This window comes from Telmatherina bonti (genome assembly GCF_933228915.1).
Source record: "Telmatherina bonti genome assembly, chromosome: 13".
Lineage (NCBI taxonomy): Eukaryota > Metazoa > Chordata > Actinopteri > Atheriniformes > Telmatherinidae > Telmatherina > Telmatherina bonti.
Genome location: NC_136611.1, coordinates 26670000 through 26689070, shown reverse-complemented (window position 1 = coordinate 26689070; position 19071 = coordinate 26670000). Strand labels below are relative to the sequence as shown.

The following is a 19071-nucleotide window of genomic DNA, read 5'->3' as shown; positions in this document are numbered from 1 at the left end:
TAAGTACAGTGCTTCCTTCTTCGGAGCAATTTGTAGGAAGGGTTTGTCTATTTATCCTTTTTTTTCCCCAGAGATGATGCTAAACACACTTTGTGACTGTTTTACAGCAACATGGCTGCATCCTGAAAGAGTCCAAGATTAAAAGTGGCCTTTCAATGGTCCTGACCTGACCCCCGCTAAAAATGTTGGGTTTATTATCAAATTTCAAATATCACAAAGAAAACCCTGAACTAATGCTGGATGATTAATCATTTTAAAATCAAAATTGCATTTTAATATGCTGCAATTAATAAATCCCAGTGTGAACCTACAGCGTCCGCAGCTTTACAAACCAATGCTCTTCAGTTGTTAATCGTGTTTTTTTTGTTTTTTTTTGTGCAACAAAAGGAAACTTGATGTGACAACTAGACTCAGCTGTGAAATTGCATGATATTTTCTAATGTCATTATGGACCAATTTTCTGTAAATGACTCAAATGTGGGGCTGCGTGGTGGAGTAGTGGTTGGCCTCATGGCAAGAAGGTCGCTGTTTTGAGTCTCAGCTGGGGGCATGTTCAGACAGTGGCCTTTCTGTGTATAGTTTGCACATTCTCCACGTGTATACGCAGGTTCTCTCAGGGTTCTTCCCACTGTCCAAAGACATGCATGTTAGATTAATTGGTTACTCTAGATTGTCTCTAGGAGTGAATGTGAGCATGAATGGTTGGTTGTATCTTGGTATTGACACTGTGGGTGTACCTTGCCTCTCGCCCAATGATTTCTGAGATAGGTTCCAGCTTCCCTGCAACCCTGAAATGTGGAACAAGTGGTTAAGAAAATGGATGGATGGATGGATGGATGGATGGATGGATGATTCAAATGCTGTGACAAGAAACAGAGGGCATGAAACAGTCCTGATGAAGTGAAAAGAGATGGTTTTTCGAAGTGGAATCTCTCTAAATAATAAAGTTCAGATCTTGGTTAACTTGTCAACATTAATGAAATCTACAAAGAATACCGGATCCATTTTAAGTGATGATATGGCTCAGAAATTTCTGCATTGAAGGTAGATTTAGCTTACTCAGCTGCATCTCTGCAATGGACATTAAGTTCAAGTGTCTCCATCTTCACCTCACACGCTCGCAGGAGTTTTAAAGTGGAACTATTATGTGCATTTCAGGCTAATTTATTTTTATTTCTGAGCCCAGAAGGGCTGGGAATGATCGAGTTATTCTCACAAATCACTTTATTTACTTCAGACCGACCCTCTCTGTAGGCTGTCAGATCAGCCTGTGGGCAAAATGAGTGGATTGAGACTCTTCCGCATTAAGCCCCGCCTCCCGCCTCTGCACTACATCGGGAGCGCGCAACGCAACTGCTTTCGCCATCATTGTAACATCTCATAAACAGAAGGATTAGGCTAATATGAACTCAATGAAAAAGCAAAATACAATGTCAACACATAGCATACAGCCCTACATGTTGGAACCTGAATCAGACCCTGAAAACGAAGTGGAAAACAGCAACGAATGCAGCAGGATGTCTCTCATTGGTAAACTCACCAGCCATCGTTGGAAATAACTTTATCCGACGTTTTCCACCCACCTGATGTATTTGTACATGCCCTTGTTAACCAGTAGAAGGTAACCAATCACCGAACCTTATCCCCCGGGACGTCACAAGGATTTTGAAGTAGAAAAAACTATTTAAAACGATGCGTTTTTCGTCGCCATGGAAACCGAACGGAGAGTGTGCTGGAACTCAAACTCAAACTCAAACATGCGTTTAGGTGATTAAAAAACAGTGCCGTTCACATGTCTGATGAGGATTCAGCACTGTAACACTGTAGAAAGCTCAGAAAACTCAAAATACCATAATAGCACCATTTAAACTGTTATTTGGAATTTTGTTGAAATTCACGTAAAATATGAATAGCTTGTTTATTTTTGTAAGCTTTACATCAATGTTAAAAAAAAACAAAAAACAAAAAGTGCTGTTTACATTTACACAATTCCCAACAGTGCCCAACAGAGCAGCTGTCAAACTGGGGTTAAGTGCAGTGCAGGAGTACATTTGTGCATCTAGCATAAAAAAGAACATGCAACCAAAGGAGCTGTCATAACAATATGTAGAGAATCAGCCAAAAGTAACGCTACAAGGTTCCAGCAGCATAGATATCGCACAATTCTCCTCTTTAAATGAGCCCCCTTACTATAACCCTGGTCAAGTGAGTCCTACTGTAAGACAGGATTATATATACTATATGTATACTGTAATCCATCAGGAAAACCTTTCATTTAGATTTAATTCTACTTTCTTAATTTTGCCAAAGCAACAAACTTGTATCTGAGTACACAAAACACAATTAGTTGGAAAGCTGATATCTTTAACTAGTCTTTTACCTTATCCCCCGGGACGTAACAAGGATTTCGAAGTAGAAAAAACTCTCTAAAACGACACGTTTTTCGTCGCCATGGAAACCGAACGGAGAGAGTGCTAAAACTCAAACTCAAACTCAAACATGCGTTTAGGTGATAAAAAACAGTGCCGTTCACATGTCTGATGAGGATTCAACACTGTAACACTGTAGAAAGCTCAGAAAACTCCAAATACCATAATAGGACCCCTTTAAGCACATATTTTTGCCTGCTTTTCAGGTGGCTAAATGACATTTTCTGACATGCACTTTCTGTCGGCTGTTTGTAGTGTGCATACTCATGTCTGTGTCTGCACACATCAGGGTGGAACTCTGGCGTGTGCAGTACTAAAAGCATGTAGAGAGAGAGATGAAGCACTGCAATGTAAAAAAAGATAAAAAGCATCAGGCTGTTTAGTTTTTAGTTTAATGGCAATGTATACAACTTTTCTAGAGGAAATGTAACCTTCACATTTTGTTGTTTTTGGCCACTGGTTGCATCTTGCAGTTGCAAAGTGAAGCTGTTCATATCTCCACTTTCATCCTCATGTTAGAATATAAAAGTAGTTCATATTGAGATGGCAACTCATTTGATAATCCTCCTTTTCATGTAAAACAGATATTTCTTAGGGAAATCACAAATTAAATTGCAATATTTTAAAAATCAATATTTTAAAACTATGTCAGGTTGAACAGCTGATTCCAAGTTTTAAAAAATGTGGCCCCTTCATCTCTAAGATACTTGGTTGGTTTTTATACAAAAAGAGATGATGGGGCAGATTGGTATACATGCTGTGGTCATAATTATTAAATAATATTTTCAATGGTAACTGATTTTTCAAAAATGGTTTAAACTGATTGCAGATCAATTCTTTTTTATTTAGCTGGACGTTTCACACAGTGCCAATATATCATTGCAAATGGAGCTGTAAGGTTTAATGTTTTTACCAGAATACTCCTATTTGTGTGTTTCATTGTGAATAGTCTTAATCTTCTTTCTACTTACAGAAGACAGAGGATTTCTTAGAAAGCAATTCTAAAACTATGTCATTTAAAATCACAACACTGGGACCAACTTCTCACTGAAATTTTATAGGAATGTCCTGAGATGTGTTTTAAATCCAGTATTAGTATCTGTTGCTGCTGACTATCAGCCTGCGATGCATGATTATTAACGACTCCCTGTCTATAATCCTAGGTTTTATGATATTCTTTTATGGGTGTGTGTGTGTGTGTGTGTGTGTGTGTGGGGGGGGGGGGGGGGGGGGGGGGGGGGGGGGGGGGGGGGGATGATTAAAATTCTAAGAAGAGCATAAAAAGGAGGTCAAATGAGTTGATGCTGGAAGTGATAACTATGGGGACCCTCATTTCTTGCGAACCCTGGCCTCAAGAAGGAATAAGAAGGTTTGAAGAAAGGAATTTCATTAGGAACCATAAGAATCAGGATCACATAGTTGCAGTAATTCTATAATGTAATAAAACTATGAAATGCTCTCATGCTTTTGCAAATAGAAGCTACACATGTTAAGAAGAGAACAGAAACAACAGCAGTATTATTCTTTATCCAATGAGAAGAGTTTATATTTGTCAGAAATGCACTAAATGTTGAACTTTAATCCTGTTGATATTTTTGGCCTTCATAGTTTGATCAGGGTCACTCTTCACCTAGACCAGAAATCCCCTTATTTCAGACCTAAACCTATAAATCTAGAATGTCTTAAAAGCTTTTGTCCCATTAATAAATGCATGATTTAACCTTAATAAATGTTTTAGAGGGCCGGGACAGTTTATTAAGTTTAAAAAGACTTGTTTTTGAAAAGAAGCACCTGTTGCTACACAGCATCATGTCCTGTTTTACATATTGCATCAAAGCCAAACTGACTTGGATATTTTTTACGCAGTTTGAAAATAAACTTTCTGTAAGTGCAATTGCAAATATTGAGCCAAGAAAATCTTTGAGAAAAAAAAAAGTGATTTTTGATTATATAGCTTTTATGACACGCTGTCTTGAGATTTTTCTGCTTTTAATGATCTTTTATTATTGTTTTAGGACAGAAAAGGGGGTCAGAGAGAGAGAGGGTTAAGCTGGATACACAAAAAAGGATTACTGAGCTGTTTTTGTCTCGATTTTCCTTCTTCTCAACCAAAGACGGCAAATGTCTTATTGCCTAAAGTTACAAGATTATCGAATAAAATTATTCTGTGGTCTGAGGTGTTAAGTTGTTCCAACAATCCACTCCAAAAATGTTCAGTCCAACAATCTCAAGTTAAACAGAATGTAGCCTATAAAGAGCACAAGCTGACTCTGGAAGAAGGATGCAGACGAAAACAATAACAAGCTATGTTTGTAGCTGTGTTTCTTCCTCTTTGTTAGATCATGTTTGACCACATAAGATTTGTGGCTCAGAGGACTAGATTCTAGATCGCTTGTAGGACAGAATCATTTTGTGTATGGTGTGCTGTGCTGAGATTATTGGAGGACAGCTCATACAGTACGATCAAAACTGTTCAATTCTTGATTTTATTTTTTTCTATCGCCACATTTTGAGGAGATGGAAGTCTGGTCTTCCCTGCTCAGCCTGGTGCATGCGAGAACATGAATAGATGTATGGAAACTGTAAAACGAGTTATTTGTATACGTTGTGTGTTCAATACACATAGTACATAGTATATACTTACACTAACATAGTGTGAGCTCTAGTGTCCTTTATTGGTCAGTGGTAGGTGAGAAAGTGTCTCAGGGAGACATTAGAATTGAGCCTTACACCTGGTTGCATATAAGGATTACGTGCCTTACCAGGTGAATTTAATGCCTTCGTGAGCATTCAGCCCCAACAAAACCCGTTTTTTTTTTTTTTTTTTTGTCTTTCGATCTGGTATATTTGGTCCCGAAGTACAATTTTTTTTATGATTTATTAGTTGTGTTGCTTTGGTCTTTTGCTTCTGTCTGTAATACCTCTGGCAGAAGCAAATGTCAAATTTTCCGCCTCGAAATCTAGCTTGGGAGGGACAGTCGAGGAGAATCTGTAGCTAGCTTTGCGGTAAACTCCCTTCACTTCACCCAGCATTGGTGAGGCAGACACAGGACTCTGCTGTTAACTGGAGGAGCTGTGTGGTGTTTATTGATAAAGCTTAAAGCAAAACATTCACAGCTAAACGTGCAGCTAACTTACTTTGCTCCAGGTGCAGCGGATGTGTTGTGAGTGTTTCTCTCTTCTCTCTCTAGCTCGACCATTCTTAAAGGGACTACGCTCTTCTTCAGCACCGTGTCTGTACATTGACAAATAACTCTTGCAATTAGTTTTATCAGTCGAATCTGGCAGGCCAGATAATATTGTCAGTGTGCCAGTTTTGTCCTGCAGGCTGCCAACATTTTATCACTTAAAAGACAGAACAAATAATACAATGCTTACTATGAACTAGTCTGCAATTTTACATGTTTTGAATAGCAGAAGTTACTTGTCCTTCTCTTTGGGCTCCCTTGTGTAGACATTGTCTAAAGGCCAAAAGATGTTTTTTTCTTTTTTTGTTGTTGTTTTTTGTTACATCTGTTTTGCTGTCAGCGCCTCACCATCAGTCATCTTCATCTTCATCAGAGGATCTGTTATCAGAATGTTCTTCCATGTTGTCTACCTACTCTGACAGTTTCTCCTCCAAATCACTACCGACCTCCTCTTCTTAGAAGATCAGACCAAGAGTTTGTTGCACATTATATCCTGTTGCCTTGATATCTGTAACTTATATAACAGCTATTATGATGTCAAGAAGAATGCCCCCCCCCCCAAACCATCATACAAAAAAAAACAAGGGGGAGAAGAAAAAACCCACCGCATAGATTAAAAACAAGTACAACACAAAATAAGGTGGGAGGTTTAGTGAATAATCACCAACTTAGTTTTTGTCTTGTGATGCCAAAAAAGGCTTCCAAATCTGCTCCATTTTAGCCATGGAGATAATCTTGTTAAGGCACCTTTCAGAACATGGGGCTAACCCTAACCAAGAAGACTTTCAGTTCAGTCAAATCATTTTTAGCAGCAAACATGCCTGTTTTGTGAGCCTGGTTTTAGTGGAAGGGCAATGTTATTGTTAGTTCCACGCAGCCAAATATGGCTAATGTGCACACGGGTTGCATGTTTAGTTTTTGGAAATCGCTTATGCCTAAAGTTGTATAAAAGTGGATGTTACCAAAATTAATGTGAAAGGGATCCTTCATTTAGTGCCATGATCCATTCTGATCGTGTACAACATTAAATTAGATCAGCTTATATCTAGAATTAGCTAAACAATTCGGAGCACTGGACAGGCTCTCCTCCCAGGGGCCATAGGATAACGATATGCTAAGATCCATCCTCCATACATTTACTGTGGGCTATTTCTGTGTTATAATATACCCGACTGAAATCTGCTTTGTATTCAGTGTATCCGTTTGGAGTTTTTCTCTTTATTTTATTTTCTCCTGCATTTCTCTTTCTCTGTGACCATGGCTTGAGGCTTCAATTATCTATGTGATTCAAGTTTGCTAAAGCCTCTTGTCATGATTGAGTCATTCTCCTATTACGGTGGATCATGTTGTTGTGGGCCTTTCCTTATACTGTAATACTTTCCTTGTTTCCAAACCAAGAGGGAAGATTGAGCCATTAATATTTAAGGCTTTTTTTCCCCTCTCAACCCTCTCTAGTCATTCCTGTCACTTCAGCGTTTTTATGGGAATGAGCCTTCATCATCTTTAGGCTTAAAATTTATGGATACTGCAATTTGCGTAATAAGCTTGGGTATTATGTAGCGTTTGATCCAGGCTTCCGTAGAATATTGGAATCCATACAGATCTAACATGGTCTTATGAAAGTCAACTCCAGCCTATAGGGGTCTTTAGAATAAACACATTTGCTGCCCATACCATCCCATAGGGCTTAGTTCAAGAAAAATTGGCTGAAAGAATTGCGACCTTTGTCTGCTAAAGATGAATATTGCTTTTAGTTGAAATCTGTTTGGATAAATCCGTTAAATCCAGTGTTGTTGGCCAGCAAGTTATTTTTGTTCATGCACCAGATGTTTGACTGCTCAGAATAAAAAAAAAAAAAGCAAAAATTATTTCTTTGTTTTTGTTAATCTTTAAAAAAAAAACAAATAAAAAAACAGCTAAACTAACCTTAGATGTACTTATTTTATTATTATTAATTTTTAACATAATTAGCCCATTTATTTTTTATTGGAATTGGCCCATTTAATCAATTATCCCAATATAATTATCCCATTTAAAAGTTGTCTGTCTTCTTTTTAAGGAAAGTGTTGAAAAGCCAACATATTTATTTGCAACTTCTTAATCTCCCCACACAGATATAGCCATAGGGCCTCATCTGAAGGATTGTATGTATGAGATGCCATGAAATGGGCAATGTCAGCTTGTAGCAAGAAAGATCTTTAGGCAAAGAGTCTCGGGTTTTATGCTTTTTTTGTTTTTGTTATTTTGTTTCTGTTTTAACTCCCACGCTTATTTTTCTCTTACATTACATGCTCATTTTCTCAGTCCCTTTCTATCATGATACAATGCAGAGTAAGTGATGTGTTTCAAGCTGAGTAGATACACTACAATGGCATCACAGACCAGTGTAACCAAAGAAAATAAGCTGTTAAGCAGCTGACAAGGAAGAATTTTTCTCTCGAACACAGCATACTGAAAATAGAGCAGTCCCTTAGCATTATGTTACTGAGACAGATAAAAACTTGTATTATATAACAGTACAATGTCTCACCTTGTCTCTCCACTGTAGCCAATATGCCATCAACAGTTCATGTTTGTACGTTCAGCAGAGTATTATTACACCTTTATTACACTGATAGTTTCCTACATACCATACTGAACACTGTACTGTTGTCAAAAATGACACTTGAATGACTTCTTTATTTCTCAGTTATATCAATATATTTATTGTCTTTATTGCAGGCCTGGAATTTGCCTATTCTGCAGCTCCTAAGTCCATGCAGAGTGCCATCATGGGGCTTTTCTTTTTCTTCTCTGGGATCGGCTCCTTTGTTGGCTCTGGCTTGTTGGCTATTGTGTCCCTCAAAGAGATCGGTTGGATGTCATCCCACAAAGACTTTGGTGAGTGTCACAATAAAGATTTAGAGGCCTCCATTAATTTAATCAGCTTTAATTGATGTCTTATATTAACACAGTTTTTAAATGTTACAGAAGTGGCAAGTAGTAATTTACAGACGCAGCACTCTTCTTGCCAGAGTGATGGCACAGGTTTTTAAATCTTAGTGTATTGGTTTTCATGCCCTCACCTTTACTGTTGTGACTTCGCTCCTACCATTAGTCATGCATCATTTTGACTGTTGCAGGAAACTGCTAAAAGCTTTAAAGACCTGCAGTATCGTATGCCAGCATCAAAGAAATACTTAGTGCAGCTGAGTGGCTTCAGTTAAAGAAAATATTCACCTAATATGGCCAAATGTTTTCATCACAAAATGATTGCGACACAGTTTTCCAAAGGATATGCAATCCACTGGCTTTACAGTTCTGCTGCGAGGAGGCGAATATAAAAAGCCTGATGTTAACATTCTGTTTCAGCATGTTTGAATTCACAAGGGAATTATTGATATCGATTCAGGATACAAATGTTTAATTAAAAAAAAATTGTTCATAACGTGTTCGGATTTAAAACCTACTTTCGGAGTTTGCAAAGTAGACAGAGAGGAGGCAACACCGTAAGCAACCCTCTTGTTTTTAAAGTGTTTCACATTTTAAATAAGCATGTCAGACTGACGACAAAGGGTTTGTGTAAATCTGTCAAGTGGAAGAATGAATAGGGTGGCAGTGGCAGCAGATGGATGGGCTCCCGAGAAAGCAGAGACTCCCGACCCAGATGCATTTTTCCCTGAGTATGTGGTAAATAAGCCAGCAGTGTAAATTGTTTATCCACAAACACCTAATAGCTCATTAATACAGTGGGCCGACAGGTAGAGAGGTACTTTTGATGATGTTAGCACTTGAAGATGCTTGGTGGGCTTCATAAATCCATCCTTTGCGGAGCCTTGCGTCACCTCAGGGGAAGTAAAACAAAAGCAAGAGTTGCAAAATAAAGCAAAACATCCTCCTGACCATCGATAAGGAAAAAAAAAATGCACAAAGCTTTGACATCAAGTAGAGTCAGAAATTATGCCGTTTGTGTTTGTCGCTGTTTTTTTTTAAAGTTTGTTGGATGGTTGTGTCTTCCAAATCTTGTGACTCTGTAGGTGGAATGGTTTCAACTTATTTCCATGGCTGTAGGCAAAATAGCGTGCATCTTGGGTGAGCCGAGTTCTACTGAGCCACAAGGTTCCTGAAGACAGACAGCAACATTAATCACAGGCTGGGGGTCTGATTACACGGCCCTGCCCTGCTTAAATAAAGCTGTCCCTGCAGCGATATACGGAGACGGCGGTGATGGTTTGGCATCACACTGGTGATGCTCAGCTCTCCTGTTGTGCTGTAGCTCCATCATCCCGCTTCTCTGAACAAACTGTTTGGCAGCAGCGGAGGTGTAACATGACAGTCCACTAAGTTTGTTCTTAATAATTATTTCCAGAGAGAAAAAAAAACAAAACATTCATTATCAAAGCTAAATTTCCCATCTTCTGCATATTTAACCCCAAACTTGAACCTTTCTTCCCTAGGTGGTGCTAATTATCCTATAAACCCACTGAGACTTGATGTGACATGTGTACACCTGCACACATGTGCTGAGGGCACCTCAAGTCTTAATGGATTAAGAGGAAAACCATTAAATCTAAGGCCCACATATGTTTGCAAGTAGCCTAAGATCAGAGTGGAACTTTTCTAGGGAAAAAAAAAAAAAAAGAAAAACACAATTTTTCTGTATTTCCTGTAATTCGTGTCTGGTGTACTTGATTGGAGCATAAAACTGAAACATTAAACAACAATTTCTTTTAAATTTTCTCATTTTGTGGTATTCAGAAGTGAGTGACCATATGTGCAAATCTCTGTGCAATCACCACATCTAACGTTTGACCCAAAATGATTGTATTCTTGTGATTAAATGATTTATCCTCAAGATCCCCTCAGCACATCATTTGCAACCTACATCTGGTAGAGAAGGAATCCATCCCATGCTTCTATTGGTATATTTTACAATTGTTGTATAACTGTGGCACCTATTCTATTCACATCCAGCATGCAGCTGCTTTAATTTCATGAACTAAGTCAATTAAAGATCAACCTTTAGTCTCTTTACAAAATTATCTTTCAGACAAAAAGAGGGGAGGAGGGTGTCTCTAGAAGACAGCTCCTGCATTTTAATTTGCTCCTCTTTTGTTGGAAGTGTAATTCACTCAAAGTAGATAGTTTTTTGTGAGCCTCTCAGGTCACAAGACAGGAAATGGCCTTTTCTTTGGCCAGTGTTCAATTCCTGTCTGATGTTTTCCCAGATGTCTGGGACGTGTTCAGATATTCACTGTGAGCTGACATTCGCACATCCCATTGGGTCACACTCAGCAAAATGTCAGGGTTTTAATGGAAGTCTTTAATGTCAGATCTGGCAAATTTAACATCAAGTCTTATTCTCTGTGAAAGTGCTGCATGAAAGCACCTCAGAAGTAGCACAGTGCCCATTATATATTTTGTTAGCATAAGGTGCCCATTTTCAACTCCAGCATCAATCATAAAGTTTTAGAAGGCCAGAGGAGAGCTGCAGAAAATAACTATATTTATAGCTGAAGCAAACATGCATTGATTCTTTCCCTGATTCCACTCTAAGACAGAAGATAGCACTGAAGGCGCTCAAGCATCAAAATGTCGGGCCATTGCACCAAAGGATCAATTGATCCATTTTCAAACATTAAATTGATATCTTATCTCAACTTACGTGATCTGAACAGACCTACTTAGTGGAAAATTAACCTGCAAGATATTTTCATGAAGATATTAGAGGACTAGTCTCTTTGTTGGAGCATATGATGTAATCAAAAGCTTCTGCGTTTCCAACTCGAGATGTCTAGCAGAACTTCTGAGCACAAACTTTGTTTCTAGCTTGAAATTAGGCTTTAAAACAAATTTATGGGCTTGGTTAAGTTTTTTTGTTTGTTTTATCTTACAAGTATGTCCTTGTTTGGTCTTTTGTTGGTGTAATTAGCATTCAGTATTATCTGAAAGCACTTGGCAGCCAAGTGGACCCTTGGGGTGGACAATGTAAGAAAAAGGTGAAGCCTATATATATTTATGTGTAATGAAACAGGAACAAAAAAAAACTTACAATGTTCAATACTGCAACAATAGTATTTTCTTCTCCCTAAGTTCTAGTTAAAAGAGATGCTCTGAAAAATGTAACACAGTTTGGAATTAAGTCAGCTGTCAGAATAATACTGCAATAACAGTATATGTCAAACATATACAAATGTGTTGAAGTCAGGATCTCGCAGTGCTGATGTTCATTATCTGCAAACCCAGACGATTGTTTAATATGTTGCTGTAAATCCTCCATATTTAACCTTAAACAAATCAGTTTCTTTTCAGTGTTCAAGATACTACTGACGAGCTTGCATGTAAATGTTTTCCCTTGCGTATTGTAAATGCTTTATGTTGTTGCTCTTTGTAAGCGATACGACTTTGTTACTTCAGACTGTGTCAGCAGGAGCCTTTTGTTTTAGTATCCGTCAAAACAAGTTATCGACTGAAAAGAATCGCTCACTTGCTGCAAATGTGTGTTGTCTTGTTCTTTATGAATTATTCAAACCACAATTTGGTTTCTTTAAACCTTGGACAGATTAAGATGACAACGAAGTAAGTGAAAACTAGAGCAGGGGTCAAGTGTGTGTCATGTTTTCTGCTTGCCACTCATTTCATTAACACTGGCAGCACTTCGGAGTCATCAGGCAGCCTTCTGTTTCTCAGGCAAAGATTTCAGACTCTGGAGATGGGCCAGTGCTCAAAGAATTGACGGAATCACTCCATTCTTAATTATCCACAAGAACATGCACACAACACAGCGGGATGGGATGGGGGCATCTAAATGCTCGATACTCATGGTGAAATTAAAGACTGTGTTCTGCTCTACCAGTTGCGACTGATCATGCAAAGTAGTGGGATCACTTTCCTGAAATGAATAAATCCTGTTCTTTGATCAGGCGAGCATTCTCTGTTAAGTCATTTAGCAGAACAACTCGGGATACTGAGCTTCTGCATAGCTTCCTCTGAGTAAGGTAGTGGTTTGGTTTAAAACATGCATATTTTAATCAGAGCTGCTGATGTTCAGCAGTGTAGTTTGGAAGACACATGTATATTCTTGAAAAGCAATGAGGTCAGTGGTGGAGTGATGAGGCATTAAGGTCAGTGATTCTTGTCAGTCAAACCTGAACAACCATTAGATGAAAAAAAAAAAAAAAAAAAAAAAACCAAGAGATTTGTCCCAGGCATTAAGTGTTCCCAGAAGATAAATCCCAGCAAATCCTGCTTTTTAGATCATTTCACGGCTTTCAAAACATTTTTGAATAGTTCTATTGTGCTTGGTATTAATTATTCATGGACAGGGGTGATGCTCAATATTTTTTATTTCCATTTAGGTACTTAGAGTTCTTTTTTTTTTTTAAACCCATGACAGCATACAAATAACTATAATACATGGTATTGAAAATATAATTTTTCTTGAAATAATCATGGCTTGTTTGGGTATAGATTAGGAGTGGGGAATCAAATTTAAAAAAAAAATTGGATTTTTTATTTCAAAATTTTAAAATGGATATTTTTGTTAAATATTATTTATTCAAATAAATAAACATAATGCATTATAAAATTTTTTTTTGTCATTTCTATTGTTTTTATTGATCTTTTTACTTGTCTTCTTGGGTATTACAGCAGCAGAATGATGGTCTGGCTACTGTGTTGTTTTTTTTACCTAATTGAAATTAAGAAGGATTACCAGCAAAAAAAGTATTGCACATGTCGCAATTTAAATCTTAATAATGTCTCAGTTCTTTCTAGCTTATAGAAAAATGAAGTTACTTGGGAAATTAGCACCTTTTGTTACTTAAGTGATCGTGATTAGAAAATCTGTTTAAATTGAGAATCGATTCTGAATCGAACAGTCACCCCAAAAACTGGATCGGATTGAATGCTGAGTTGTGGTTAGATTCACATCCCTCGTATAGATAAGACTTCTTGGTCCAGTTTTTGCTGTTCATTTGAAATCTTTGGGAAACGTTGGTAATACATTCGAGTAAGTGAAGCATATGTGTCTGGTAATAGTTTCACAAAAAACATGAAACGTGCAGCGATAATAAAGCAATGCTTTTTTTTTTTTTTTTTTTTTTTTTTTTTTTTTTATAATTAAGCCTGTTCATATTACCACAGTGTAATACAAGATGGGAGCTGGTCAGTGTGTAAACTACCAGTTTAGACTGAAACACTTTAACAAGAATGTTTTATAAAGCATTCAGACATTATCTACAATTTTCTCCAGTCTTTTCATGACTTTAGGTTTTTATTTTTCTTAACCTCCATTAGATCAACAGTCCAAATAAATCACTCCAAAGCAAATACATGCATTTTTATTGGGATAAAATGAATATATTTAAAGCAATAGGCAGCAGTAAATCATTCTGCATTGATAAGGAAAGCAGTAGGAGTAATCTGTACAGTAGTGGTTTCTGCAGCTCCTGTATGCTGTATGAAAGGTTTGTCCTTCTGGTCATTAAACCCTTGCAGCTATATGAAGGGAAGATGGATATGTTGATAAAGCCACTGCTTCAGATGTGACGAGTCCTGAACCAATATGAACTGCCATTTTGAACGTCTGCTTTGTTTACCTTAAATTGATTAACTTTGTTCACAAATTTAATCTGTTCTTTACCCAGGTGCGTTTGTTTCTCTTATCTATTATATTGTAACAACTTACATGATTTTTCCTTATTTCTTGCGCATAATTTATTGACTGTGCAAAAATCCTTGAACAATACTGTGTGTTTTTACAAGTTTACAATACTTTCAACTGCTTAAGTTCAGGATTTGTTGGCATTTAACTTGTAAAGATAAGATGTTGCCATCTTTTTTTGTGGATGTAATAACTATAATCCTGACATCTTATGGTAGAATTATTATGATTATCAACAATATTTATCTAAAGTGAGACAGTGTGACAGTGCGTCCTCTTCTCAACCTGCCACATTGCATCCTTGTGTTGTTCCATTAGTTTAACATAGACAAGACTGACACTAGAGCGGGTCTTTTGCATTTTTAACCACCAGATAGTTTAGTTGATTGCAATACGCAAGTTATGCCACAGGGTGTCACTAAATGCTGCAATCAGAGGGCTCATTCACATCAGCCTTTTTGATTCTAATCTGAGTCTGCTGGGAAAGTCTGCTTTGCTTGGGGAAATGCGAATGCGCCAAACAAATTCTGATTCGGGTTACAGAAGAGGACCTGGTCCACCTACAAATGCAGCTCTCTGTCCATTTTAAGCGGACCAAATACAGGAAGAGGACTGGATTAAAAAAGTCACTTCCTGCATTTGGCATAGCGTTGCATTACGGGTAAATACATAGCGATTGCGTTAACAATCCTCTGCCTCGTCTGTTCATACTGCGTCCACTGTTGCACTATTTGTATTTCTGCTGTGTACTTGCATAAGACAAAATAAAAAACCCAAAACAACGATAGTTTCCTGCTCCATGTTTAGTTTGAAAGAGAAGGAAACTGAGTTTTCTTCTACAAGTGGGTGTTGTTTTCTCTTTTGCTACATACTAGTGCAGCGCCACCTTTGGTGGGAACGGGAAATGTTATTGTAAAGGTTTGATGCATTTGAGTGCAGCGTGAACACAATTTTGATCTGCGTGGATACTACCCCTTACAACTGAGCCGTGTCCCAAATCGGTCTAGTGGACTATCCTGATGTAAATGCACCCTTAATCTGCTAAAATCTCTTAGGATTCCCAGTAAGCATAAAACGTTTTACAAATAACTAATAAAATATTCAGCAAATAAAAAAAAGCTGAATTATTGACCATCAGGTTATTGGTCTAGCAGGCTGCTGACTTTAAAGTGGAAATGAAACAGTCAAGCAAACTAACATTATTTATTAGACCAAGTCATAATCTCATTGATAATAATATTTCAAACATGACAAATATTAACATATACAAGAAAACTGTAGTTTAGTTTTATCTTTTGTAGCAAGAGCGCCGCCATCTTGCATTACCGTAAACTGTGACGTCATGGGGTTGGTTGGTTCTTTGCGAGCTGAATGAATCCATTCTACCTGAAGCAGTAACACAATTAAGAAGAGTGGTACAATGAAGGATGGAACTGAAAGACTGAGTGAATATAATAATCCCATTGCCTACACTTTTGAGCCGATACATTGGGTGAGTCGAGCAGTGATGAGGAGGGAGGAGGAAGATGAGGAGCCGGTGCTTCTCCATGGGGTGGAGCGGGTCGGCACAACCACCTGGTAGTGTGTTATTTAACTTCTCCAATACACCAATCTTGAATTGGGAGTTTCCTTCATATCCAATTAAAATCAAGCTTCTATTTCCAAGGCTTCTCATGTAGCGTGACAACCCTGTGCAGAGGAGCTAGTAGCAGCTGTCTGTGAAAGACAACAGATTGCTGCAGGACTTCACATTTACTAAGTCCCAGATACTGTAAGACGGAAGCTTTAGGTTACGTCTTACATGCACAGTAGGAGGTGAAAACATGTTCTTTGACAGCTGTGCCACAATCTCCTGTCTTTGCACAAAGCGCTCATCAACAATCATTCGGCCTACAGTACTTTCATGTCCAGAAAAGTCGTAAAGAGCCTCATGTCACGCTGTTGCCAACCAAGTCAACTGGTCTGCCTCACATGGTCAAGAGGACAAAAGCTGCTCTAATACCAATCCAATTGTCTTCAGTGAAGGCGATTGTATTGTTGTCAGCTTTGCCCTTCATGTAAACCCCCTGGTGAGACGAAAACAAGATTTGTTCAGAGCTTTTCTCTTGAGCTTCGTGGCTGAATTAGGACAACCACTTCAGTCAACAGTCCTGCAAATGCTAAGACACTTAGGTTGGTTGAAATCTCCAAACACACTGGCAAAAAGTCGTAAGAGAATATCAACTAATACCATCATTATTACTATTTTTAGGGCAATCTCACCATATGACCTTATTTCTGTCAGCCTCCACACAGTCTGTCTTCACCTCTCTAAATCTAAACAAGTCATATTTCAGTTCTGCAACTCACAGTGGAGGCATCAATCTATTTTTTTCCTCTTTCTGTCGCATCCCAGCCCCATGAGGATACAAGCGTCTTTTTATTCCGATGAAGGACCCCCTGACTCGAATCACAGCAGAAAGCCTCCATTGTTCTTGTTATTTTTTGAAGCTTCAGTTTTTCATCATCAATACGTCCTTCTTGTATTTGCATTGATACAAATTTTGGGTCAATTGTCTTCATTTCCAAAAGGTTTCATGGTAGTACGATGACATGTAATAAGCCCCCTGCCTCTGCCATTTCATAATTTCTCACAGACATGTGTTTTCCTGTCACTCTCACTTCAAACCACCTTTTTATGTCTGACAGATTCACAGCACCTTGCCACACTTGAGTGCTTGCGGCCATTTACCTTTTGTCTTTCTTGTTCTTTTAACACTGAGTACTTAAAAGGAAACTTCCTGCTGTCCCCATCTGAATCCCTTCTAAGTCACATTTCTCTTCTCCAGATTTACATTTTTATTTTTCAGTACTGCTCACAGTTTTATCAGTGACATATGGATGCTAATTTGACTGTTTGTCTAAGTTAATGTCCTTGTTTTTCCTCCTCCTCCAGGTAATATCAATGACTGCTCCCTGCATTATTACTTCTTCCTGCTGGCGGGCATCCAAGGCGTCACCTTGCTGGTCTTCCTTATTGTCTCTGTTAAGTATGACAAGCAGAGGGGCAAAGCAGGATACCAGCAGCAGAGGCACACATCTTTTTGACCTTAGAGCACATCTCAGTAAGCCCCAGCACACCTGCCTTCTGTCACGTTACTCAGTGCCCAAAGATCCTGTGGAAGAAATTATTATTATATATTATTATCATAACAGTGTGTGTTTCTTGTGATTATCCCATAACAATATACACTTATTTATGTTTGTTTTTGCCTCTAGGTGCAAATTCTTTTTACATAGCAGTTATGGTTTTACATCAGTGCATGACTGTACAGGTTCTGATTCATGGAGGAAACTTAGTTTAAATCACTATTGCTGTGCTTTGTTTTTACTCCTGATGCCTTTCTTTAATCATTTGCACTTAACTTGAGGAGTAGTGGCACAAAACATGGCACATTAGTGTTTCCTAAATGGCAAAAAAAAGAAGCTTTTTTACTATTTCCTCCTTTTAAACAAAGATAGATTTGATATCTAATGCTATTTACCCTTATCTATTTTGTGAATGTTGTTTGCGACTCCAGTATATACAATTCAGGCCTACAACTATGAATTGAAATTGGGGTATTTTTTTTTTTTTTTTTGCCTTAAATGTTGTTTTAGCAACATTTTATTTAGCATTTTGTGCTTTATGAGAATGTCACTTTTACAGCTTACTGTGTTAATTGGTGAACTGGTCTGAGCTTTATGTTGCTGATTCCCAGAAAGTATTTCTGTTAAAGTTACTGATAGATGTGGACTTATGTTTGAAGAGATTCAAAATGATCACACTTGATCTTTTTATATAAATTCTACATTCAAATCTCATATTGAGAAAAGAAAATCCCCTACTTTTGTTTTCCACTGCCTGTGATTACAGTGCCAACCGAAAAGCCTCACAAACTCATCCTGTAAGTCCACTTTAAAGTCCCATGCCCTTGAATAGACGGACTCTTCATGTTAAAAATGTTCTTGATGACTCTGGTGAAGATTTACTATAATTTTTATTCTGGTCAAGCTGAAATTCACATGCTTTCCTGTCAAGCAACTCATCAGATGATAACCATTGCTGTAATTTAAAAAGCAAACCTGAAGAACAGCCCTTAAGAATACTCCAAGCTTTAATGCTTGGATAAAAAAAAAACAAAAGTATTGACATGACAATTAAAAATGCATACATATCAATATCTTCTCTGTATTTAGAATCTTACTGCAAAGTAAAACACAACTCTCTTTGTATTCATTGAGTGTTATCATGGCTTTGCAGCTTTGCTAGGAAAAAAAAATCCTCCAGTTTTGTTGTGTTTATAAGACTGCGATGCATTTGTTTTAGCTCTATACTGTAGAATAAGATTAAGTGTGTGTGTGTGTGCATGTGTGTGTCTGTATGTGTATTTCTTCAAACCTCAGATTAAGTAGAGCACGAGGTACTGAATTATATTACAAGGAAACTCTCAGGGCTTTTGGAATACTGTCAAATGATAAACATGAACTCTTAAGGAAATATAAAAACTGCCTTTGGGAGCTCTGAAGACTGTTTATCATGTGGTGTCAGTAAAGTTACAGTACTGTGACATAAAAAGCCAGAATCTGACTAGTTGTAACTGCTGTTTGAGAGATTTTAGTTTGTTTTTTATTTTATTGGATAATACTTAATATCCATTTTTTGTTTTATTACATATATTATTTGTTCATTTTTTGTCCTCTGGAACAACTTAAAGATTTATTACGTTTATTTCAAATTATGTTTTAAAAAATAGTTAAGAACTGGAAAAATGTTTTGTGGTTGTATTTG

General features: G+C 37.6%; 1 protein-coding gene across 1 annotated transcript in view; it reads left to right on the top strand.

Annotated features, from left to right (window-relative positions):
• slc15a4 (solute carrier family 15 member 4) overlaps nucleotides 1-19071 on the top strand; it is a 35002-nt gene extending 15931 nt beyond the window's left edge. The window contains exons 8-9 of the mRNA XM_079251383.1: nucleotides 8339-8497; nucleotides 17197-19071. Coding sequence (XP_079107509.1) covers nucleotides 8339-8497; nucleotides 17197-17348 — 311 coding nt within the window. The 3' untranslated portion in view covers nucleotides 17349-19071. The remainder of the gene's footprint in view (nucleotides 1-8338; nucleotides 8498-17196) is intronic.